Genomic DNA, 26701 nt, shown 5'->3' on the forward strand with positions numbered 1-26701 from the left:
TGCTAAACCGTCACTACAGACCCAGGTTCGACCCCGGGTTGTAATCACAACCGACCGACTGTGATCGGGAGTTCCATTAGGCGGCGCACAATTGGCCCAGCGTCGTCTGGGTTTAGGGGAGGGTTTGTCCGTAGTAGGCCGTTATTGTAAAATAAGATTTAGTTAACTGACTTGCCTAGTTTAATAAATATAAAATAAATGCTTTCAATATTCAGAAGTAAAAACAATAACAAAACACTCATTCCCATACCGGGAGTCGAACCCGGGCCGCCTGGGTGAAAACCAGGAATCCTAACCGCTAGACCATATGGGATGCTGCTGTAGTTCCTCGATACAGCAGTGTTGTAATGTTTCCAGAAGAGAAAGGGGAGTTGATAGGCCTACCTACCACACACACCAGTCCCTTAAAAGCCGATTTGTGCTTGATCCTACAATGCGAGCAGGGCGCTTTGTATGGAGGGTGTGGAGTAAATTGCGCCTCTGGAGGCTTGCTGAGGCCAAATCAAGCGCTGTACCACATCACCGTGCATCTCCCAAATGTTGTACCAATGCGCAGGTCTCCCCATAGCCAGAGAAGAGAGAGGCCCAACTCGGAGGAAAATCTGTTTCCCTCCAGCAGGTGGCGGTCTTTTCATTGTTTCAGTACACTCACAAATACGTTTTTATATTGAGGCCATGGCTTATTTGCTATGAGGTTTATTTGATCGAATAGAAGTTTCGAAATGCTTAATTAAGTTGTTGCGAGTGTACTGGTATAAGTAGGACACGTGACGTTCCGACAACTTTGAGAGAAAAAAAAATAATATCGCAGTTGTCTCGAGCTTTCATAGTCATGACATGAGGCGAGTAGCATAGCGTCTCTCTCCATTGAATGCAGTATGAATGCCCTGGTCTCTGCAGAGACCACATCACAGTAAATGCTGTACAACCAATACATATGACGGATTGATTATGAATCTACTACGAAATTACTGCAGTAAAAAAAACGGTGTTTTCAGGACATTGTATTATATATATATATATATATATTGGAATGACCAGACTAGATCATAAAGGAACAATTGTCCAGACAGAGGGTTGAGTTACGAATTGACAGTTAATTACCCCAACTTTACACAGGCTACTGTTTGGCCGTTGCCCACGCCGTTGCCCACGCCAAATAAATGGCCAAGCGTGACCTTCTCTTGTGAAGGCCAGATGTAAGTGAGAGAACCATGGCTAAACCTGGTCTTAACTTCCAATGCCCCACCCCCTCCACGCCACTCCGCCAACCACCAGGATGCCCGGCATCAGAATATTCCAGGCATTCCCGTGATTGGCAGATAGCAGGTTGATTGGCATGTCGGACCCCGCAAACACTATATATATATGTATATATATCTTTACCATTAACTCTTCATTGTTTGAAAAGGACCAATAAGTTGGCCAAAGCATTTCACTGTTATTCAACACCAGCTGTTTCTGAAGTCTATGACAAACAGAAATGAGTTCTACTGTACTCTGTCTGTCTGAGTTCTACTGTACTCTGTCTGTCTGAGTTCTACTGTACTCTGTCTGTCTGAGTTCTACTGTACTCTGTCTGAATGAGTTCTACTGTACACTGTCTGTCTGAGTTCTACTGTACTCTGTCTGTCTGAGTTCTACTGTACTCTGTCTGTCTGAGTTCTACTGTACTCTGTCTGAATGAGTTCTACTGTACACTGTCTGAATGAGTTCTACTGTACTCTGTCTGAATGAGTTCTGCTGTACTCTGTCTGTCTGAGTTCTACTGTACTCTGTCTGTCTGAGTTCTACTGTACTCTGTCTGAGTTCTACTGTACTCTGTCTGAGTTCTACTGTACTCTGTCTGAGTTCTACTGTACTCTGTCTGAGTTCTACTGTACTCTGTCTGTCTGAGTTCTACTGTATTCTGTCTGTCTGAGTTCTACTGTACTCTGTCTGTCTGAGTTCTACTGTACTCTGTCTGTCTGAGTTCTACTGTACTCTGTCTGTCTGAGTTCTACTGTACTCTGTCTGAGTTCTACTGTACTCTGTCTGAGTTCTACTGTACTCTGTCTGAGTTCTACTGTACTCTGTCTGTCTGAGTTCTACTGTACTCTGTCTGTCTGAGTTCTACTGTACTCTGTCTGAGTTCTACTGTACTCTGTCTGAGTTCTACTGTACTCTGTCTGAATGAGTTCTACTGTACTCTGTCTGAATGAGTTCTACTGTACTCTGTCTGAATGAGTTCTACTGTACTCTGTCTGAATGAGTTCTACTGTACTCTGTCTGTCTGAGTTCTACTGTACTCTGTCTGTCTGAGTTCTACTGTACTCTGTCTGTCTGAGTTCTACTGTACTCTGTCTGTCTGAGTTCTACTGTACTCTGTCTGTCTGAGTTCTACTGTACTCTGTCTGAGTTCTACTGTACTCTGTCTGAGTTCTACTGTACTCTGTCTGAGTTCTACTGTACTCTGTCTGAGTTCTACTGTACTCTGTCTGAGTTCTACTGTACTCTGTCTGAATGAGTTCTACTGTACTCTGTCTGTCTGAGTTCTACTGTACTCTGTCTGTCTGAGTTCTACTGTACTCTGTCTGTCTGAGTTCTACTGTACTCTGTCTGTCTGAGTTCTACTGTACTCTGTCTGAATGAGTTCTACTGTACTCTGTCTGTCTGAGTTCTACTGTACTCTGTCTGTCTGAGTTCTACTGTACTCTGTCTGTCTGAGTTCTACTGTACTCTGTCTGTCTGAGTTCTACTGTACTCTGTCTGAGTTCTACTGTACTCTGTCTGAGTTCTACTGTACTCTGTCTGTCTGAGTTCTACTGTACTCTGTCTGTCTGAGTTCTACTGTACTCTGTCTGTCTGATTTCTACTGTACTCTGTCTGTCTGATTTCTACTGTACTCTGTCTGAGTTCTACTGTACTCTGTCTGAGTTCTACTGTACTCTGTCTGAGTTCTACTGTACTCTGTCTGAGTTCTACTGTACTCTGTCTGAATGAGTTCTACTGTACTCTGTATGAGTTCTACTGTACTCTGTATGAGTTCTACTGTACTCTGTCTGAGTTCTACTGTACTCTGTCTGAGTTCTACTGTACTCTGTCTGAGTTCTACTGTACTCTGTCTGAATGAGTTCTACTGTACTCTGTCTGTCTGAGTTCTACTGTACTCTGTCTGTCTGAGTTCTACTGTACTCTGTCTGAATGAGTTCTACTGTACTCTGTCTGAATGAGTTCTACTGTACTCTGTCTGAATGAGTTCTACTGTACTCTGTCTGAATGAGTTCTACTGTACTCTGTCTGAATGAGTTCTACTGTACTCTGTCTGAATGAGTTCTACTGTACTCTGTCTGACTGAGTTCTACTGTACTCTGTCTGAATGAGTTCTACTGTACTCTGTCTGAATGAGTTCTACTGTACTCTGTCTGTCTGAGTTCTACTGTACTCTGTCTGTCTGAGTTCTACTGTACTCTGTCTGTCTGAGTTCTACTGTACTCTGTCTGTCTGAGTTCTACTGTACTCTGTCTGTCTGAGTTCTACTGTACTCTGTCTGTCTGAGTTCTACTGTACTCTGTCTGTCTGAGTTCTACTGTACTCTGTCTGAATGAGTTCTACTGTACTCTGTCTGTCTGTGTTCTACTGTACTCTGTCTGAGTTCTACTGTACTCTGTCTGTCTGAGTTCTACTGTACTCTGTCTGAGTTCTACTGTACTCTGTCTGAATGAGTTCTACTGTACTCTGTCTGAATGAGTTCTACTGTACTCTGTCTGAATGAGTTCTACTGTACTCTGTCTGAATGAGTTCTACTGTACTCTGTCTGAGTTCTACTGTACTCTGTCTGAGTTCTACTGTACTCTGTCTGAATGAGTTCTACTGTACTCTGTCTGAGTTCTACTGTACTCTGTCTGTCTGAGTTCTACTGTACTCTGTCTGTCTGAGTTCTACTGTACTCTGTCTGTCTGAGTTCTACTGTACTCTGTCTGAGTTCTACTGTACTCTGTCTGAATGAGTTCTACTGTACTCTGTCTGAGTTCTACTGTACTCTGTCTGTCTGAGTTCTACTGTACTCTGTCTGTCTGAGTTCTACTGTACTCTGCCTGTCTGAGTTCTACTGTACTCTGTCTGACTGCAAACCTTTTCATAGTGGGTGAGGCAAGAATTTCTGAGTGTATTTCCATAAACCAAATAGAAGAAACAAACAGACTGTGTAACAGGAAGTACATGGCAGAGAGAGAGAGAGAGAGAGAGAGAGAGAGAGAGAGAGAGAGAGAGAGAGAGAGAGAGAGAGAGAGAGAGAGAGAGAGAGAGAGAGAGAGAGAGAGAGAGAGATGCTATAACTGTTGTATCCTCGTCCGTCCTTATATTCAAACATCCTGTCCTCCCTCTCGCTCCATCTCTCCCTCCGTCATCTCTCCATTCTGAGTCATGCTGTCCGTAGTGGTAGAACACATCTTCCTCCTGGTCCTCGTCACCCTCATCAGTGTCCTGCAGAATGGTGAGAGAATTAATCAACTTTATATAATTTCAAATATATATATATATTTTTTTATGACAGTTTTTATTGTATTTCAGCTAGGAGGTGCCATTGACATAAATAATATACACTATATATACAAAAGAATGTCGACACCCCTTCAAATTAGTGGATTCGGCTATTTCAGCCACAGCTTTTGCTGACAGGTGTATAAAATTGAGCACACAGCCATGCAATCTCCACAGACAAATATTGGCAGTAGAATGGCCCTTACTGAAGAGCTCAGTGACTTTCAACGTGGCACTGTCATAGGATGCCACCTTTCCAACAAGTTAGTTTGTCAAATTTCTGCCCTGGCCAACTGTGAGTGTTGTTTTTGTGAAGTGGAAACGTCTAGGAGCAACAACGAAAAGGTAGGCCACACAAGCTCACAGAACGGGACCGCAGAATGCTGAAGTGCATAGCATGTTAAATTCATCTGTCCTCGGTTGCAACACTTATCGATCGTCTGTCCTCGGTTGCAACACTTATCAATCGTCTGTCCTCGGTTGCAACACTTATCGATCGTCTGTCCTCGGTTGCAACACTCACTGATCGTCTGTCCTCGGTTGCAACACTTATCGATCGTCTGTCTTCGGTTGCAACACTCATTGATCATCTGTCCTCGGTTGCAACACTCACTGATCATCTGTCCTCGGTTGCAACACTCACTGATCGTCTGTCCTCGGTTGCAACACTCATTGATCGTCTGTCCTCGGTTGCAACACTCACTGATCGTCTGTCCTCGGTTGCAACACTCACTGATCATCTGTCCTCGGTTGCAACACTTATCGATCGTCTGTCCTCGGTTGCAACACTCATTGATCATCTGTCCTCGGTTGCAACACTCACTGATCGTCTGTCCTCGGTTGCAACACTCATTGATCGTCTGTCCTCGGTTGCAACACTCATTGATCGTCTGTCCTCGGTTGCAACACTCATTGATCGTCTGTCCTCGGTTGCAACACTCATTGATCGTCTGTCCTCGGTTGCAACACTCACTTATCGTCTGTCCTCGGTTGCAACACTCACTTATCGTCTGTCCTCGGTTGCAACACTCACTGATCGTCTGTCCTCGGTTGCAACACTCACTGATCGTCTGTCCTCGGTTGCAACACTCATTGATCGTCTGTCCTCAGTTGCAACACTCACTACCGATGGAAACAACATTTGCGCAATAACTGTTCGTCGGGAGCTTCATGAAATGTGTTTCCGTGGCCGAGCAGCCGCACACAAGCCTAAGATCACCATGCGCAGTGCCAAGCTTCAGCTGGAGTGGTGTAAAGCTCAACCCCATTGGACTCTGGAGCAGTGGAAACGTGTTCTATGGGATAATGAATCACGCTTCACCATCTGGCAGTTCGACGGACGAATCTGGGTTTGGCAGATGCCAGGAGAATGCTACCTGCCCCAATGCATTGTGACAACTGTGAATGTTGATGAGGGGGAATGATGTTCTGGGGCTGTTTTTCATGGTTCAGGCCCCTTAGTTCCAGTGAAGGGAAATCTTAACGCTACAATGACATTCTAGACCATTCTGTGCTTCCAATTTGGTGGCAACAGTTTGGGGAAGGCCCTTTCCTGTTTCAGCAGGACACAACTGTGGTGTAGCTGCAGTACCAAAATTATCATCGTTAAATCAACTTTATTTATCAATTACAACATATATTTTATTTGAACCAGTAAGTCTCATTGAGATTAGATACCTTTATAAATATAGACGTGAGGAGGACTTATTGTAAAGTAGCCAGCTACTGTGTGTGATTTAGAATAACAGTCGATAGGAGTGGTGACATGTTCTCCGTCTTTTTATACTGTAAAGTGTATTCATCGTGGAACTTTTCAGATGATGCTTTCAGTTGAATAATATGGCTTGCTGTATATCACTTGATAATCAACGATGTTTCTTTGTTTCTCTGATCGATGATGAAATATACATTTCTGACCGTTGGTGTTTTAATTATTTATTTATTTATTTAATCTGTCGTGTGATTTCCAGCTTTCTTTGCAACGAAGGTAGAGAGGGAGGGTAAAGAGCACCACGCCAACACTTCTGCTTTTGAGAGAGTGTCCTGCGCCAAGTAAGTGACTTTCTATCACATACACCATGCATGCGCACACTTCAACTGTTCAATGTACACAACCTGGTCTGAGATCATTTCGGATTATTCTGTACTTTCAAATCCGAGACACTCCATTTTTAGTATTATATGCACAACGATAGTTTTTCCCTGTGTATTTTCAATATGAACCAAGTCATATCAAAGAGGTCGAGGTCTGCCCGCGCGCACACTCAGCTTTTCATAAACCACCCGCAACCGTAGGAACCGGTCCCGAACCCGACCACAGTCACGCAACGTTATTTTAGGCATATGTGACACAGCTCACTTGCTAGTCATGGTCGCAGGCAATTTGGCACCATTTAGGGCACATTTAGGTTAAATTACCAGAGATTCTCATGTGGCCGATTATATTTGACTATCTGTATTACTGGGCTATGTCAGCCAATAGGCTAGATGTAGTTTGATGTATTCTCTTACGTTTTATGGGCTACCTTTTAGGAGTTGGACGGATTTCAAACAGATACAAGTATGGGTGATCAATATTTATTTCTAGGCAATGTAGTAAACTATAACCTAATCTTATTTAGGAAGTACGTTTCCTTTGAAAGATAACTGTCCCGTGCTTCTCCTTCCATTGATCAACTCTAATTACACGTGCACCTGATCTATTTTTCAAGTTTGATATTGAACCTGTATTTAACTAGGTAAGTCAGTTAAAAAACAAATTCTTATTTACAATGATGGCCTATCGGGGAACAGTTGGTTAACTTATCTACCAGGTATGGACACTGAGATTCAAGCAGCAAGAATGATGACAGTGGACACTTGCATTTTCTCTTGAGCTATGTTCTGCAAATAGGATGTAGCCTACCTTTCAGGACAATTAGCATATAGGATATAGCCAACCTTTCAGGAGGACAATTAGCATATAGGATATAGCCAAATTTTCAGGAGGACAATTAGCATATAGGATATAGCCAACCTTTCAGGAGACAATTAGCATATAGGACATAGCCAACCTTTCAGGACAATTAGCATATAGGATATAGCCAACCTTTCAGGAGACAATTAGCATATAGGATATAGCCAACCTTTCAGGAGGATGATAGCATATAGCCTACATTTTATGAAGACAATTAGCATATAGCCTACCTTAGGAGGACGATTAGCATATAGCCTACCTTTTAGGAGGACGATTAGCATATCGGATATAGCCTGCCTTTTAGAAAGGCGAATAGCATATAGGATATATCCTAACTTAGGAGGACGATTAGCATGCAGGATATGGCCTACCTTTTGGGAGGACGAATAGCATATAGGATGTAGCCTACCTTTTAGGAGGACAATTAGCATATAGGATATATCCTTCCTTAGGAGGACGATTAGCATATAGCTTACCTTTTAGGAGGACGATTAGCTAATTGGATATAGCTTACCTTCTAGGAGGACGATTAGCTAATTGGATATAGCTAACCTTTTAGGAGGACGATTAGCATATAGCCAACCTTTTAGGAGGACGATTAGCTAATTGGATATAGCTAACCTTTTAGGAGGACGATTAGCATATAGCTTACCTTTTAGGAGGACGATTAGCTAATTGGATATAGCCAACCTTTTAGGAGGACGATTAGCATATAGCCTACCTTTTAGGAGGACGATTAGCATATAGCTTACCTTTTAGGAGGACGATTAGCATATAGCTTACCTTTTATTAGGACGATTAGCATATAACTTACCTTTTAGGGGACGATTAGCATATAGCTTACCTTTTAGGAGGACAATTAGCATATAGCTTACCTTTAAGGAGGACGATTAACATATAGGATATAGCCTACCTTTTAGGAGGACGATTAGCATATAGGATATATCCTACCTTAGGAGGACGATTAGCATATAACTTACCTTTTAGGGGACGATTAGCATATAGCTTACCTTTTAGGAGGACAATTAGCATATAGCTTACCTTTTAGGAGGACGATTAGCATGCAGGATAAAGCCTACCTTTTAGGAGGATGATTAGCATATAGGATACAGCTAACCTTATAGGAGGTCGATTAGCATATAGGATATAGCTTACCGTAATCGTAAAATGGGTAATCGATATTGAATGAAAACACTTGCTCACCATGGTAGCCTATCCACTCATTGCACCTTTTTATTTTCAACACAAAAACATGCTGGGTAGTTTGGTTGACCCTACTGCTGGGTTGTTTGGTTGACCCTACTGCTGGGTAGTTTGGTTGACTCTACTGCTGGGTAGTTTGGTTGACTCTACTGCTGGGTAGTTTGGTTGACCCTACTGCTGGGTTGTTTGGTTGACTCTACTGCTGGGTAGTTTGGTTGACCCTACTGCTGGGTTGTTTGGTTGACCCTACTGCTGGGTTGTTTGGTTGACCCTACTGCTGGGTTGTTTGGTTGACTCTACTGCTGGGTAGTTTGGTTGACCCTACTGCTGGGTTGTTTGGTTGACTCTACTGCTGGGTTGTTTGGTTGACCCTACTGCTGGGTTGTTTGGTTGACTCTACTGCTGGGTTGTTTGGTTGACTCTACTGCTGGGTAGTTTGGTTGACCCTACTGCTGGGTTGTTTGGTTGACCCTACTGCTGGGTTGTTTGGTTGACCCTACTGCTGGGTTGTTTGGTTGACTCTACTGCTGGGTAGTTTGGTTGACTCTACTGCTGGGTAGTTTGGTTGACTCTACTGCTGGGTTGTTTGGTTGACCCTACTGCTGGGTTGTTTGGTTGACCCTACTGCTGGGTTGTTTGGTTGACCCTACTGCTGGGTTGTTTGGTTGACTCTACTGCTGGGTTGTTTGGTTGACTCTACTGCTGGGTTGTTTGGTTGACTCTACTGCTGGGTAGTTTGGTTGACCCTACTGCTGGGTAGTTTGGTTGACCCTACTGCTGGGTAGTTTGGTTGACTCTACTGCTGGGTAGTTTGGTTGACTCTACTGCTGGGTAGTTTGGTTGACTCTACTGCTGGGTAGTTTGGTTGACTCTACTGCTGGGTTGTTTGGTTGACTCTACTGCTGGGTAGTTTGGTTGACCCTACTGCTGGGTTGTTTGGTTGACCCTACTGCTGGGTTGTTTGGTTGACCCTACTGCTGGGTTGTTTGGTTGACCCTACTGCTGGGTTGTTTGGTTGACTCTACTGCTGGGTAGTTTGGTTGACTCTACTGCTGGGTAGTTTGGTTGACTCTACTGCTGGGTAGTTTGGTTGACTCTACTGGGTAGTTTGGTTGACTCTACTGCTGGGTAGTTTGGTTGACCCTACTGCTGGGTTGTTTGGTTGACCCTACTGCTGGGTTGTTTGGTTGACCCTACTGCTGGGTTGTTTGGTTGACCCTACTGCTGGGTTGTTTGGTTGACTCTACTGCTGGGTAGTTTGGTTGACCCTACTGCTGGGTTGTTTGGTTGACCCTACTGCTGGGTTGTTTGGTTGACCCTACTGCTGGGTAGTTTGGTTGACTCTACTGCTGGGTAGTTTGGTTGACCCTACTGCTGGGTAGTTTGGTTGACCCTACTGCTGGGTAGTTTGGTTGACTCTACTGCTGGGTAGTTTGGTTGACTCTACAGCTGGGTAGTTTGGTTGACTCTACTGCTGGGTAGTTTGGTTGACTCTACTGCTGGGTAGTTTGGTTGACTCTACTGCTGGGTAGTTTGGTTGACTCTACTGCTGGGTTGTTTGGTTGACTCTACTGCTGGGTAGTTTGGTTGACTCTACTGCTGGGTAGTTTGGTTGACTCTACTGCTGGGTTGTTTGGTTGACTCTACTGCTGGGTAGTTTGGTTGACTCTACTGCTGGGTTGTTTGGTTGACTCTACTGCTGGGTAGTTTGGTTGATTCTACTGCTGGGTAGTTTGGTTGACTCTACTGCTGGGTAGTTTGGTTGACTCTACTGCTGGGTTGTTTGGTTGACTCTACTGGGTTGTTTGGTTGACTCTACTGCTGGGTAGTTTGGTTGACTCTACTGCTGGGTTGTTTGGTTGACTCTACTGGGTTGTTTGGTTGACTCTACTGCTGGGTAGTTTGGTTGACTCTACTGCTGGGTTGTTTGGTTGACTCTACTGCTGGGTAGTTTGGTTGACTCTACTGCTGGGTAGTTTGGTTGACTCTACTGCTGGGTAGTTTGGTTGACTCTACTGCTGGGTAGTTTGGTTGACTCTACTGCTGGGTAGTTTGGTTGACTCTACTGGGTAGTTTGGTTGACTCTACTGCTGGGTTGTTTGGTTGACTCTACTGGGTAGTTTGGTTGACTCTACTGCTGGGTAGTTTGGTTGACTCTACTGGGTAGTTTGGTTGACTCTACTGCTGGGTTGTTTGGTTGACTCTACTGGGTTGTTTGGTTGACTCTACTGGGTTGTTTGGTTGACTCTACTGCTGGGTAGTTTGGTTAACTCTACTGGGTAGTTTGGTTGACTCTATTGCTGGGTAGTTTGGTTGACTCTACTGCTGGGTTGTTTGGTTGACTCTACTACTGGGTTGTTTGGTTGACTCTACTGCTGGGTTGTTTGGTTGACTCTACTGCTGGGTAGTTTGGTTGACTCTACTGCTGGGTAGTTTGGTTGACTCTACTGCTGGGTAGTTTGGTTGACTCTACTGCTGGGTAGTTTGGTTGACTCTACTGCTGGGTAGTTTGGTTGACTCTACTGCTGGGTAGTTTGGTTGAGTCTACTGCTGGGTAGTTTGGTTGACTCTACTGCTGGGTAGTTTGGTTGACTCTACTGCTGGGTAGTTTGGTTGACTCTACTGCTGGGTAGTTTGGTTGACTCTACTGCTGGGTAGTTTGGTTGACTCTACTGCTGGGTAGTTTGGTTGACTCTACTGGGTAGTTTGGTTGACTCTACTGCTGGGTTGTTTGGTTGACTCTACTGCTGGGTTGTTTGGTTGACTCTACTGCTGGGTAGTTTGGTTGACTCTACTGCTGGGTAGTTTGGTTGACTCTACTGCTGGGTTGTTTGGTTGACTCTACTGCTGGGTAGTTTGGTTGACTCTACTGCTGGGTTGTTTGGTTGACTCTACTGCTGGGTAGTTTGGTTGACTCTACTGGGTTGTTTGGTTGACTCTACTGGGTTGTTTGGTTGACTCTACTGGGTTGTTTGGTTGACTCTACTGCTGGGTAGTTTGGTTGACTCTACTGCTGGGTAGTTTGGTTGACTCTACTGGGTAGTTTGGTTGACTCTACTGCTGGGTTGTTTGGTTGACTCTACTGGGTTGTTTGGTTGACTCTACTGCTGGGTAGTTTGGTTGACTCTACTGGGTAGTTTGGTTGACTCTATTGCTGGGTAGTTTGGTTGACTCTACTGCTGGGTTGTTTGGTTGACTCTACTACTGGGTTGTTTGGTTGACTCTACTGCTGGGTAGTTTGGTTGACTCTACTGCTGGGTAGTTTGGTTGACTCTACTGCTGGGTAGTTTGGTTGACTCTACTGCTGGGTAGTTTGGTTGACTCTACTGCTGGGTAGTTTGGTTGACTCTACTGCTGGGTTGTTTGGTTGACTCTACTGCTGGGTTGTTTGGTTGACTCTACTGCTGGGTTGTTTGGTTGACTCTACTGCTGGGTTGTTTGGTTGACTCTACTGCTGGGTTGTTTGGTTGACTCTACTGCTGGGTAGTTTGGTTGACTCTACTACTGGGTTGTTTGGTTGACTCTACTGCTGGGTAGTTTGGTTGACTCTACTGCTGGGTTGTTTGGTTGACTCTACTACTGGGTTGTTTGGTTGACTCTACTGGGTTGTTTGGTTGATCCTACTGCTGGGTTTTTGGTTGACTCTACTGGGTTGTTTGGTTGACTCTACTACTGGGTTGTTTGGTTGACTCTACTGGGTAGTTTGGTTGACTCTACTGTGTAGTTTGGTTGACTCTACTTCTGGGTTGTTTGGTTGACTCTACTGGGTAGTTTGGTTTTATTGGGTTGTTTGGTTGACTCTACTGCTGGGTTGTTTGGTTGACTCTACTGGGTTGTTTGGTTGACTTTGTTGTTGACTCTACTGGGTTGTTTGGTTGTGGGTAGTTTGGTTGACTCTACTGCTGGGTTGTTTGGTTGACTGGGTTGTTTGGTTGACTCTACTGACTGGGTTGTTTGGTTGACTCTACTGCTGGGTTGTTTGGTTGACTCTACTGCTGGGTTGTTTGGTTGACTCTACTGGGTTGTTTGGTTGACTCTACTGCTGGGTTGTTTGGTTGACTCTACTGGGTTGTTTGGTTGACTCTACTGCTGGGTTGTTTGGTTGACTCTACTGGGTTGTTTGGTTGACTCTACTGGGTAGTTTGGTTGACTCTACTGCTGGGTTGTTTGGTTGACTCTTGGGTTGTTTGGTTGACTCTACTGCTGGGTTGTTTGGTTGACTCTACTGGGTTGTTTGGTTGACTCTACTACTGGGTTGTTTGGTTGACTCTACTAGTTTGGTTGACTCTACTGGTTTAGTTTGGTTGACTCTACTGCTGGGTTGTTTGGTTGACTCTACTGGGTTGTTTGGTTGACTCTGCTGGGTTGTTTGGTTGACTCTACTACTGGGTTGTTTGGTTGACTCTACTGGGTAGTTTGGTTGACTCTACTGGGTAGTTTGGTTGACTCTACTGCTGGGTTGTTTGGTTGACTCTACTGGGTTGTTTGGTTGACTCTACTACTGGGTTGTTTGGTTGACTCTACTGGGTAGTTTGGTTGACTCTACTGGGTAGTTTGGTTGACTCTACTTCTGGGTAGTTTGGTTGACTCTACTACTGGGTTGTTTGGTTGACTCTACTGGGTTGTTTGGTTGATCCTACTGCTGGGTTTTTTGGTTGACTCTACTGGGTTGTTTGGTTGACTCTACTACTGGGTTGTTTGGTTGACTCTACTGGGTAGTTTGGTTGACTCTACTGGGTAGTTTGGTTGACTCTACTTCTGGGTTGTTTGGTTGACTCTACTGGGTTGTTTGGTTGCTGGGTAGTTTGCTTGACTCTACTGCTGGGTAGTTTGGTTGACTCTACTGCTGGGTTGTTTGGTTGACTCTACTGCTGGGTAGTTTGGTTGACTCTACTGCTGGGTTGTTTGGTTGACTCTACTGCTGGGTTGTTTGGTTGACTCTACTGCTGGGTTGTTTGGTTGACTCTACTGGGTTGTTTGGTTGACTCTACTGGGTTGTTTGGTTGACTCTACTGGGTTGTTTGGTTGACTCTATTGGGTTGTTTGGTTGACTCTACTGCTGGGTTGTTTGGTTGACTCTACTGGGTTGTTTGGTTGACTCGTTGTTTGGTTGACTCTACTGGGTTGTTTGGTTGACTCTACTGGGTAGTTTGGTTGACTCTACTGCTGGGTTGTTTGGTTGACTCTACTGGGTTGTTTGGTTGACTCTACTACTGGGTTGTTTGGTTGACTCTACTGCTGGGTTGTTTGGTTGACTCTACTGCTGGGTAGTTTGGTTGACTCTACTACTGGGTAGTTTGGTTGACTCTACTGCTGGGTTGTTTGGTTGACTCTACTGGGTTGTTTGGTTGACTCTACTGCTGGGTTGTTTGGTTGACTCTACTGGGTTGTTTGGTTGACTCTACTGGGTAGTTTGGTTGACTCTACTGCTGGGTTGTTTGGTTGACTCTACTGGGTTGTTTGGTTGACACTACTGCTGGGTTGTTTGGTTGACTCTACTGGGTTGTTTGGTTGACTCTACCGCTGGGTAGTTTGCTTGACTCTACTGCTGGGTAGTTTGGTTGACTCTACTGCTGGGTTGTTTGGTTGACTCTACTGCTGGGTTGTTTGGTTGACTCTACTGCTGGGTTGTTTGGTTGACTCTACTGCTGGGTTGTTTGGTTGACTCTACTGCTGGGTTGTTTGGTTGACTCTACTGCTGGGTTGTTTGGTTGACTCTACTGCTGGGTAGTTTGGTTGACTCTACTGGGTAGTTTGGTTGACTCTACTGCTGGGTTGTTTGGTTGACTCTACTGGGTTGTTTGGTTGACTCTACTACTGGGTTGTTTGGTTGACTCTACTGGGTAGTTTGGTTGACTCTACTGGGTAGTTTGGTTGACTCTACTGGGTAGTTTGGTTGACTCTACTGCTGGGTTGTTTGGTTGACTCTACTGGGTTGTTTGGTTGACTCTACTACTGGGTTGTTTGGTTGACTCTACTGCTGGGTTGTTTGGTTGACTCTACTGCTGGGTTGTTTGGTTGACTCTACTACTGGGTAGTTTGGTTGACTCTACTGCTGGGTTGTTTGGTTGACTCTACTGCTGGGTTGTTTGGTTGACTCTACTGGGTTGTTTGGTTGACTCTACTGCTGGGTTGTTTGGTTGACTCTACTGCTGGGTAGTTTGGTTGACTCTACTGCTGGGTAGTTTGGTTGACTCTACTGCTGGGTAGTTTGGTTGACTCTACTGCTGGGTAGTTTGGTTGACTCTACTGCTGGGTAGTTTGGTTGACTCTACTGCTGGGTTGTTTGGTTGACTCTACTGCTGGGTTGTTTGGTTGACTCTACTGCTGGGTTGTTTGGTTGACTCTACTGCTGGGTTGTTTGGTTGACTCTACTGCTGGGTTGTTTGGTTGACTCTACTGCTGGGTAGTTTGGTTGACTCTACTACTGGGTTGTTTGGTTGACTCTACTGCTGGGTAGTTTGGTTGACTCTACTGCTGGGTTGTTTGGTTGACTCTACTACTGGGTTGTTTGGTTGACTCTACTGGGTTGTTTGGTTGATCCTACTGCTGGGTTTTTTGGTTGACTCTACTGGGTTGTTTGGTTGACTCTACTACTGGGTTGTTTGGTTGACTCTACTGGGTAGTTTGGTTGACTCTACTGTGTAGTTTGGTTGACTCTACTTCTGGGTTGTTTGGTTGACTCTACTGGGTAGTTTGGTTGACTCTATTGGGTTGTTTGGTTGACTCTACTGCTGGGTTGTTTGGTTGACTCTACTGGGTTGTTTGGTTGACTCTACTGGGTTGTTTGGTTGACTCTACTGGGTTGTTTGGTTGACTCTACTGGGTTGTTTGGTTGACTCTACTGGGTAGTTTGGTTGACTCTACTGCTGGGTTGTTTGGTTGACTCTACTGGGTTGTTTGGTTGACTCTACTACTGGGTTGTTTGGTTGACTCTACTGCTGGGTTGTTTGGTTGACTCTACTGCTGGGTAGTTTGGTTGACTCTACTACTGGGTAGTTTGGTTGACTCTACTGCTGGGTTGTTTGGTTGACTCTACTGGGTTGTTTGGTTGACTCTACTGCTGGGTTGTTTGGTTGACTCTACTGGGTTGTTTGGTTGACTCTACTGGGTAGTTTGGTTGACTCTACTGCTGGGTTGTTTGGTTGACTCTACTGGGTTGTTTGGTTGACACTACTGCTGGGTTGTTTGGTTGACTCTACTGGGTTGTTTGGTTGACTCTACTACTGGGTTGTTTGGTTGACTCTACTGGGTAGTTTGGTTGACTCTACTGGGTAGTTTGGTTGACTCTACTGGGTAGTTTGGTTGACTCTACTGCTGGGTTGTTTGGTTGACTCTACTGGGTTGTTTGGTTGACTCTACTGCTGGGTTGTTTGGTTGACTCTACTACTGGGTTGTTTGGTTGACTCTACTGGGTAGTTTGGTTGACTCTACTGGGTAGTTTGGTTGACTCTACTGCTGGGTTGTTTGGTTGACTCTACTGGGTTGTTTGGTTGACTCTACTACTGGGTAGTTTGGTTGACTCTACTGGGTAGTTTGGTTGACTCTACTGGGTAGTTTGGTTGACTCTACTTCTGGGTAGTTTGGTTGACTCTACTACTGGGTTGTTTGGTTGACTCTACTGGGTTGTTTGGTTGATCCTACTGCTGGGTTTTTTGGTTGACTCTACTGGGTTGTTTGGTTGACTCTACTACTGGGTTGTTTGGTTGACTCTACTGGGTAGTTTGGTTGACTCTACTGGGTAGTTTGGTTGACTCTACTTCTGGGTTGTTTGGTTGACTCTACTGGGTTGTTTGGTTGACTCTACCGCTGGGTAGTTTGCTTGACTCTACTGCTGGGTAGTTTGGTTGACTCTACTGCTGGGTTGTTTGGTTGACTCTACTGCTGGGTAGTTTGGTTGACTCTACTGCTGGGTTGTTTGGTTGACTCTACTGCTGGGTTGTTTGGTTGACTCTACTGCTGGGTTGTTTGGTTGACTCTACTGGGTTGTTTGGTTGACTCTACTGGGTTGTTTGGTTGACTCTACTGGGTTGTTTGGTTGACTCTATTGGGTTGTTTGGTTGACTCTACTGCTGGGTTGTTTGGTTGACTCTACTGGGTTGTTTGGTTGACTCTACTGGGTTGTTTGGTTGACTCTACTGGGTAGTTTGGTTGACTCTACTGCTGGGTTGTTTGGTTGACTCTACTGGGTTGTTTGGTTGACTCTACTACTGGGTTGTTTGGTTGACTCTACTGCTGGGTTGTTTGGTTGACTCTACTGCTGGGTAGTTTGGTTGACTCTACTACTGGGTAGTTTGGTTGACTCTACTGCTGGGTTGTTTGGTTGACTCTACTGGGTTGTTTGGTTGACTCTACTGCTGGGTTGTTTGGTTGACTCTACTGGGTTGTTTGGTTGACTCTACTGGGTAGTTTGGTTGACTCTACTGCTGGGTTGTTTGGTTGACTCTACTGGGTTGTTTGGTTGACACTACTGCTGGGTTGTTTGGTTGACTCTACTGGGTTGTTTGGTTGACTCTACCGCTGGGTAGTTTGCTTGACTCTACTGCTGGGTAGTTTGGTTGACTCTACTGCTGGGTTGTTTGGTTGACTCTACTGCTGGGTTGTTTGGTTGACTCTACTGCTGGGTTGTTTGGTTGACTCTACTGCTGGGTTGTTTGGTTGACTCTACTGCTGGGTTGTTTGGTTGACTCTACTGCTGGGTTGTTTGGTTGACTCTACTGCTGGGTAGTTTGGTTGACTCTACTGGGTAGTTTGGTTGACTCTACTGCTGGGTTGTTTGGTTGACTCTACTGGGTTGTTTGGTTGACTCTACTACTGGGTTGTTTGGTTGACTCTACTGGGTTGTTTGGTTGACTCTACTGGGTAGTTTGGTTGACTCTACTGGGTAGTTTGGTTGACTCTACTGCTGGGTTGTTTGGTTGACTCTACTGGGTTGTTTGGTTGACTCTCTGGGTTGTTTGGTTACTGGGTTGTTTGGTTGACTCTACTGCTGGGTTGTTTGGTTGACTCTACTGCTGGGTTGTTTGGTTGACTCTACTACTGGGTAGTTTGGTTGACTCTACTGCTGGGTTGTTTGGTTGACTCTACTGCTGGGTTGTTTGGTTGACTCTACTGGGTTGTTTGGTTGACTCTACTGCTGGGTTGTTTGGTTGACTCTACTGGGTTGTTTGGTTGACTCTACTGCTGGGTTGTTTGGTTGACTCTACTGGGTTGTTTGGTTGACACTACTGCTGGGTTGTTTGGTTGACTCTACTGGGTTGTTTGGTTGACTCTACTGGGTTGTTTGGTTGACTCTACTACTGGGTTGTTTGGTTGACTCTACTGGGTAGTTTGGTTGACTCTACTGGGTAGTTTGGTTGACTCTACTGCTGGGTTGTTTGGTTGACTCTACTGCTGGGTTGTTTGGTTGACTCTACTGCTGGGTTGTTTGGTTGACTCTACTACTGGGTTGTTTGGTTGACTCTACTACTGGGTAGTTTGGTTGACTCTACTGGGTAGTTTGGTTGACTCTACTGCTGAGTTGTTTGGTTGACTCTACTGGGTTGTTTGGTTGACTCTACTACTGGGTTGTTTGGTTGACTCTACTGGGTAGTTTGGTTGACTCTACTGGGTAGTTTGGTTGACTCTACTGCTGGGTTGTTTGGTTGACTCTACTGGGTAGTTTGGTTGACTCTACTGCTGGGTTGTTTGGTTGACTCTACTGCTGGGTTGTTTGGTTGACTCTACTACTGGGTTGTTTGGTTGACTCTACTGGGTAGTTTGGTTGACTCTACTGGGTAGTTTGGTTGACTCTACTGCTGGGTTGTTTGGTTGACTCTACTGCTGGGTTGTTTGGTTGACTCTACTGGGTAGTTTGGTTGACTCTACTGCTGGGTTATTGGTGCTGGGTTATGGATGCTGGGTTATTGGTGCTGAGTTACTGGTGCTGGGTTATTGGTGCTGAGTTACTGGTGCTGGGTTATTGGTGCTGGGTTATTGATGCTGGGTTACTGGTGCTGGGTTATCGGTGCTGAGTTACTGGTGCTGGGTTATCGGTGTTGGGTTATTGGTGCTGGGTTATTGATGCTGGGTTACTGGTGCTGGGTTATCGGTGCTGGGTTATCGGTGCTGGGTTATTGGTGCTGGGTTATTGGTGCTGAGTTACTGGTGCTGGGTTACTGGTGCTGGGTTATGGGTGTTGGGTTATCGGTGCTGAGTTACTGGTGCTGGGTTATCGGTGCTGGGTTATCGGTGCTGGGTTATCGGTGCTGAGTTACTGGTGCTGAGTTATCGGTGCTGGGTTATCGGTGCTGGGTTATTGGTGCTGGGTTACTGGTGCTGAGTTACTGGTGCTGGGTTACTGGTGCTGGTTATTGGTGCTGGTTTATCGGTGCTGGGTTATCGATGCTGGGTTATTGATGCTGGATGCTGGTTTATTGATGCTGGGTTACTGAGATAATGACCCAGCAGGTCAGATCAGAAGACTGGAGGCGTAGTTTAGCAGGGGCGTGGCTTTCAGATAGTTATTTTTAACCACCCATGAGAGTAAATGCCATTCCTGTTCATCTGTTCTGTTGCATAGTTATCACGTTAAGGTTGAACGTTTACATTTTTGCAGCTTCAATGAAAGTTACAGAAGTGTACGAGTTCCCTAAATGTAAATCCAATTAATAGGATGCAACAAGGTGGTATACTTTATTATAATAAATAATCTTAATATTATAGAATAATGTGCTTAAGAAATACAGAAAAGTGTAAATGCAGTATGCAAACTTTATATGATGAATAGGGATGACATTTACGCTCATGGGTGGCCATTAAGATCTATCCAACAGGTCCCAGACGTGCTCAATGGGATTGAGATCCGGGCTCTTCGCTGACCATGGCAGAACACTGACATTCCTGTCTTGCAGGGAAATCACGCACAGAACGAGCAGTATGGCTGGTGGCATTGTCATGCTGGAGGGTTCATGTCAGGATGAGCCTGCAGGAAGGGTACCACATGAGGGAGGAGGATGTTTTCCCTGTAACGCACAGCGTTGCGATTGCCTGCAATGACGACAAGCTCAGTCTGATGATGCTGTGACTCACCGCCCCAGACCAGGACGAACCCTCCACCTCCAAATCGATCCCACTCCAGATTACAGGATGTAACGCTCATTCCTTTGACGATAAACGTGAATCCGACCATCACCCCTGGTGAGACAAAACCGCAACTCGTCAGTGAAGAGCACTTTTCGCCAGTCCTGTCTGGGCCAGCGACGGTGGGTTTGTGCCCATAGGCGAGGCGACGTTGTTGCCGGTGATGTCTGGTGAGGATCTGCCTTACAACAGGCCTACAAGCCCTCAGTCCAGCCTCTCTCAGCCTATTGCGGACAGTCTGAGCACTGATGGAGAGATTGTGCGTTCCTGGTGTAACTCGGATAGTTGTTGTTGCCATCCTGTACCTGTCCCGCATGTATGATGTTCGGATGTACCGATCCTGTGCAGTTGTTGTTACACGTGGTCTGCCACTGAGAGGACAATCAGCTGTCTGTCCTGTCTCCCTGTAGCGCTGTCTTAGGCGTCTCACAGTACAGACATTGCAATTTATTGCCCTGGCCACATCTGCATCCACATGCCTCCTTGCAGCATGCCTAAGGCACGTTCACGCAGATGAGCAGGGACCCTGGGCTTCTTTCTTTTGGTGTTATTCAGAGTCAGTAGAAAGGCCTCTTTAGTATACTAAGTTTTCATAACGGTGACCTTAATTGCCTACCGTTTGTAAGCTGTTAGTGTCTTAACGACCGTTCCACAGGTGCATGTTCATTAATTGTTTATGGTTCATTGAACAAGCATGGTGAACAGTGTTATAACCCTTTACAATGAAAATCTGTGAAGTTATTTGGATTTTTTACGAATTATCTTTGAATGACAGGTTCCTGAAAAAGAGCCGTTTTTATTTTTACTAGGTGCACTTGATCTCCCAAACCCAACTATCAGAGGAGAAGTAGTCCGCTTCACTTGAAGCAGCGAATTCTGAGAGTTTTATGAAAAAATGCAACAACTATGTGTTTTTAACACAATAGGTAAAGCTAACGCATACAAAGCATTTCCAAATGATCTGCGGAACAATTTCCAAAGTTCTCTGTCTTCTCTGACTGGGCCGCAATGATCTCTGTCGAGACCCGCAGTACATACCTTCTACAAGGAGGTATCATTGTAGCGATGTGTAATAACTGCTCCCACTAGTCATTATTTCCCTGCTTCTTTACAGCTTATTACATTTACATAAACGCTACTACCCCCATGTACCAAGCTATAACCTGATACTAGACAAGCCTTAACCTGATACTAGACAAGCCTTAACCTGATACTAGACAAGCCTTAACCTGATACTAGACAAGCCTTAACCTGATACTAGACAAGCCGTAACCTGATACTAGACAAGCCGTAACCTGATACTAGACAAGCCGTAACCTGATACTAGACAAGCCGTAACCTGATACTAGACAAGCCGTAACCTGATACTAGACAAGCCTTAACCTGATACTAGACAAGCCTTAACCTGATACTAGACAAGCCTTAACCTGATACTAGACAAGCCTTAACCTGATACTAGACAAGCCGTAACCTGATACTAGACAAGCCGTAACCTGATACTAGACAAGCCGTAATCTGATAAGACAAGCCATAACCTGATAAGACAAGCCGTAACCTGATAAGACAAGCCGTAACCTGATACGAGACAAGCCGTAACCTGATACTAGACAAGCCGTAACCTGATACTAGACAAGCTATAACCTGATACTAGACAAGCCGTAACCTGATAATAGACAAGCTATAACCTGATACTAGACAAGCTGTAACCTGATACTAGACAAGCCGTAACCTGATACTAGACAAGCCGTAACCTGATACTAGACAAGCCGTAACCTGATACTAGACAAGCCTTAACCTGATACTAGACAAGCCGTAACCTGATACTAGACAAGCCTTAACCTGATACTAGACAAGCCGTAACCTGATACTAGACAAGCCGTAACCTGATACTAGACAAGCCTTAACCTGATACTAGACAAGCCGTAACCTGATACTAGACAAGCCGTAACCTGATACTAGACAAGCTATAACCTGATACTAGACAAGCCTTAACCTGATACTAGACAAGCCGTAACCTGATACTAGACAAGCCGTAACCTGATACTAGACAAGCTGTAACCTGATACTAGACAAGCCGTAACCTGATACTAGACAAGCCTTAACCTGATACTAGACAAGCCGTAACCTGATACTAGACAAGTAACCTGTAACCTGATACTAGACAAGCCGTAACCTGATACTAGACAAGCCGTAACCTGATACTAGACAAGCCATAACCTGATACTAGACAAGCCGTAACCTGATACTAGACAAGCCGTAACCTGATACTAGACAAGCCGTAACCTGATACTAGACAAGCCGTAACCTGATACTAGACAAGCCGTAACCTGATACTAGACAAGCCGTAACCTGATACTAGACAAGCCTTAACCTGATACTAGACAAGCCGTAACCTGATACTAGACAAGCCGTAACCTGATACTAGACAAGCCGTAACCTGATACTAGACAAGCCGTAACCTGATACTAGACAAGCCGTAACCTGATACTAGACAAGCTGTAACCTGATACTAGACAAGCCGCAACCTGATACTAGACAAGCCGTAACCTGATAATAGACAAGCCATAATCTGATAAGACAAGCCATAACCTGATAAGACAAGCCATAACCTGATAAGACAAGCCGTAACCTGATACTAGACAAGCCGCAACCTGATACTAGACAAGCCGTAACCTGATAATAGACAAGCCATAACCTGATACTAGACAAGCCGTAACCTGATACTAGACAAGCCGTAACCTGATACTAGACAAGCTGTAACTTGATACTAGACAAGCCGTAACCTGATACTAGACAAGCCATAACCTGATAAGACAAGCCATAACCTGATACGAGACAAGCCGTAACCTGATAAGACAAGCTAAGACAAGTAACCTGATACTAGACAAGCCGTAACCTGATACTAGACAAGCCATAACCTGATAAGACAAGCCATAACCTGATACGAGACAAGAAATAACCTGATAAGACAATCGATAACCTGATAAGACAAGCCGTAACCTGATAAGACAAGCCATAACCTGATAAGACAATCCATAACCTGATACTAGACAAGCCATGACCTGATAACAGACAAGCTATAACCTGACAATAAAGACAACGATTACTGTGTGGAACGAACTGCCCTGGGGCTGTAGGAGAGATGAAGAAACAGAGGGTAAACTCAGAAATGTTGCTTGAGTTTGTTAGTAGGAGGCCATCGTTATTGCACTGATGTACTTCTTGTATTAAGCAAGGAAGCAGTGGACCAACATCCTGTCTCTGCTCTGTGGGGAGGACTCATTTAAGATGGTTTTGTTAGCATCATAAATCATACATATGTGAACACACACACACACACACACACACACACACACACACACACACACACACACACACACACACACACACACACACACACACACACACACACACACACACACACACACACACACACACACACACACACACACACACACACACACACACACACACACACACACACAAAGTACATTAGCACCATGTTGCTTTCAGTGTAAGGGTCTTAGATGTCCCCAGTCTCTGCATCCTTGTCTATTGGGACATGTCCCCAGTCTCTACAGTCTATTGGGACACGTCCCCAGTCTCTACAGCCTATTGGGACACGTCCCCAGTCTCTACAGCCTATTGGGACACATCCCCAGTCTCTGCATCCTATTGGGACACGTCCCCAGTCTCTGCAGTATATTGGGACACGTCCCCAGTCTCTACATCCTATTGGGACACGTTCCCAGTCTCTACAGCCTATTGGGACATGTCCCCAGTCTCTACAGCCTATTGGGACACGTCCCCAGTCTCTACAGCCTATTGGGACATGTCCCCAGTCTCTACAGCCTATTGGGACACGTCCCCAGTCTCTACAGCCTAATGGGACACGTCCCCAGTCTCTACAGCCTATTGGGACACGTCCCCAGTCTCTACAGCCTATTGGGACACGTCCCCAGTCTCTACAGCCTATTGGGACATGTCCCCAGTCTCTACAGCCTATTGGGACACGTCCCCAGTCTCTACAGCCTATTGGGACATGTCCCCAGTCTCTGCATCCTATTGGGACACGTTCCCAGTCTCTACAGCCTATTGGAACACGTCCCCAGTCTCTACAGCCTATTGGGACACGTCCCCAGTCTCTTCAACTTCCCAAGATGCATCAGTAGTGGAACATTCCCTTATGCAGTTGTCCACATTACAGCAAAAAAGTTTCGCAACCGGAAAATGTTTTTGCGACACAAACAAGAGTTTCTTAATGGACAAGTACAGGCAGTCCCTCTTCGTTGGAGGCAGTCCCTCTTCGTTGGAGGCAGTCCCTCTTCGTTGGAGGCAGTCCCTCTTCGTTGGAGGCAGTCCCTCTTCGTTGGAGGCAGTCCCTCTTCGTTGGAGGCAGTCGCTCTTCGTTGGAGGCAGTTTTCATCCGTTAGGTGTCTAGTGAATACAACTGAGTTTGCTGTGTGTCACATAGAAATTATTATTATTATTTATTTATTTTTGGGAGGGGGGGGGCTGTTTTTCTACTACAACACCCGTCCCTCCCTTCACCCCTCCGACCCAGTGAGACGGGAGGGGGGGGGGGTGGTATTCTGTCAGTCCTTGCGTCCAAATTTCATCATTGTTCCACAACACTGCACGTACCACACACCACAGACTAATGTGAAACGGCTCTCTTGTAGTAACAAAAAAGGGCTTCACCCCAGTGCCTCAGTCTGAGGGTTGACTCATGTTATTTTCAGCATCGTTTGTTTTTTACATCAATAACTAAAAAGGGGTGAATCCTGTAACTTCCCCTATTCACTAAGCGAATAGTAAACGTACGTTGTTTAGGATCCGCCCCCTCAGCTGTTACCAGTCCAGTTACTAGAATTGTGGTTTTCTTTTACTTGACTTCTTTATGTGGGGCGGCAGCGTAGCCTAGTGGTTAGAGCGTTGGACTAGTAACCGGAAGGTTGAGAGTTCAAACCCCCGAGCTGACAAGGTACAAATCTGTCGTTAACCCACTGTTCCCAGGCCGTCATTGAAAATAAGAATATGTTCTTAACTGACTTGCCTGGTTAAATAAAGGTAAAATAAAAAAATAAAATTAGGTTTCATTGGGAAGGACAACATCGCTGTGAGAATGATTTCCTAATGTGATTCTCCTGTTTCTATGTGTGTTAACCCCCCACCCACCAAGTCGTAACTGCATGGATTCATACCCTACCTTCCTGGCTGTATTGTGGTGTGCTGGACTGTGTCTCAACCAAGGTAAATGACTAACAAATCAAATCAAATGTATTTATAAAGCCCTTCTTACATCAGCTGATATCTCAAAGTGCTGTACAGAAACCCAGCCTGACACACACACACACAATAGTGGTAACATTGACAGTATGTTTCTCTTTTGTGATCTAGTATGATTCCCTAACTAACTATATTGTGATCTAGTATGATTCCCTAACTAACTCTATTGTGATCTCTTATGATTCCCTAACTAACTCTATTGTGATCTAGTATGATTCCCTAACTAACTCTATTGTGATCTAGTATGATTCCCTAACTAACTCTATTGTGATCTAGTATGATTCCCTAACTAACTCTAGCTGTGATCTAGTATGATTCCCTAACTAACTCTATTGTGATCTAGTATGATTCCCTAACTAACTCTATTGTGATCTGTAACTAATCTATTGTGATCTAGTATGATTCCCTAACTAACTCTGATCTAGTATGATTCCCTAACTAACTCTATTGTGATCTAGTATGATTCCCTAACTAATCTATTGTGATCTAGTATGATTCCCTAACTAACTCTATTGTGATCTAGTATGATTCCCTAACTAACTCTATTGTGATCTAGTATGATTCCCTAACTAACTCTATTGTGATCTAGTATGATTACCTAACTAACTCTAACTGTGATCTTGGTGTGTTCAGCTCCTGCTGCCTTCGCAGGGCTCGTCTACCTGGTGGCCAGACAGAAGTACTTTATTGGGTATATGGGGCAGACATCTCAGAGGTGAGAGTGTGTGTGTGTGTGTGTGTGTGTACCTGTGTATGTGTGTACCTGTGTATGTGTGTACCTGTGTATGTGTGTACCTGTGTGTGTGTGTACCTGTGTGTGTGTACCTGTGTGTGGGTGTGTGTGTGTGTACCTGTGTATGTGTGTACCTGTGTGTGTGTACCTGTGTGTGTGTACCTGTGGTTGTGTGTGTACCTGTGTGTGTGTGTGTGTGTGTGTGTACCTGTGTATGTGTGTGGGTGTGTGTGTGTGTACCTGTGTATGTGTGTACCTGTGTATGTGTGTACCTGTGTGTGTGTGTACCTGTGTATGTGTGTACCTGTGTATGTGTGTACCTGTGTGTGTGTGTACCTGTGTGTGTGTACCTGTGTGTGGGTGTGTGTGTGTGTACCTGTGTATGTGTGTACCTGTGTGTGTGTGTGTACCTGTGTGTGTGTGTGTACCTGTGTATGTGTGTACCTGTGTGTGTGTACCTGTGTGTGTGTGTGTACCTGTGTATGTGTGTACCTGTGTATGTGTGTACCTGTGTGTGTGTGTACCTGTGTGTGTACCTGTGTGTGTGTGTGTGTGTGTGTGCGTGTGCGTGTGCGTGTGCGTGTGCGTGTGCGCGTGCGCGTGCGTGTGTGTGTGTAACTGACTGACTGTATTGTATGTTCTGTCTGACAGCACTCCAGGGTACGTGTTTGGGAAACGTGTCCTGTCCTTCCTGTTCCTGATGTGCATTGTGGGTATCTTCAACCTCCTGCTGGTGCGTTACTTCGGCAATGACTTTAAAGACACCGTGGAGACCATCACCACCGCAGCCTCCGCTCTACTCCTCATTCCCTGAACACGTGTGTCTGTGTGTGTCTGTGTGTGTGTGTGTCTGTGTGTGTGTGTGTGTGTGTGTGTGT

General features: G+C 45.1%; 1 protein-coding gene across 1 annotated transcript; it reads left to right on the top strand.

Annotated features, from left to right (window-relative positions):
• The first annotated feature begins 4315 nt into the window (after window positions 1-4315).
• On the top strand, window positions 4316-26701 carry LOC123995209 (arachidonate 5-lipoxygenase-activating protein-like). The gene is made up of 5 exons (XM_046298637.1): window positions 4316-4474; window positions 6492-6573; window positions 24984-25054; window positions 25724-25805; window positions 26475-26701. The coding sequence occupies exons 1-5, from the start codon at window positions 4405-4407 to the stop codon at window positions 26635-26637; spliced, it is 468 nt and encodes a 155-aa protein (XP_046154593.1). The 5' UTR covers window positions 4316-4404; the 3' UTR covers window positions 26638-26701.

This window comes from Oncorhynchus gorbuscha, linkage group LG02 (genome assembly GCF_021184085.1).
Source record: "Oncorhynchus gorbuscha isolate QuinsamMale2020 ecotype Even-year linkage group LG02, OgorEven_v1.0, whole genome shotgun sequence".
NCBI classification, from domain to species: domain Eukaryota; kingdom Metazoa; phylum Chordata; class Actinopteri; order Salmoniformes; family Salmonidae; genus Oncorhynchus; species Oncorhynchus gorbuscha.

Bases quoted from the DNA above. Each gene is read 5' to 3' on its own strand.
- LOC123995209 (XM_046298637.1), top strand. From the start codon at position 4,405: ATGCTGTCCGTAGTGGTAGAACACATCTTCCTCCTGGTCCTCGTCACC. The intron at 4,475-6,491 runs GTGAGAGAATTA...TGTGATTTCCAG, and splicing joins CATCAGTGTCCTGCAGAATG to CTTTCTTTGCAACGAAGGTA. The intron at 25,806-26,474 runs GTGAGAGTGTGT...TCTGTCTGACAG, and splicing joins ATGGGGCAGACATCTCAGAG to CACTCCAGGGTACGTGTTTG.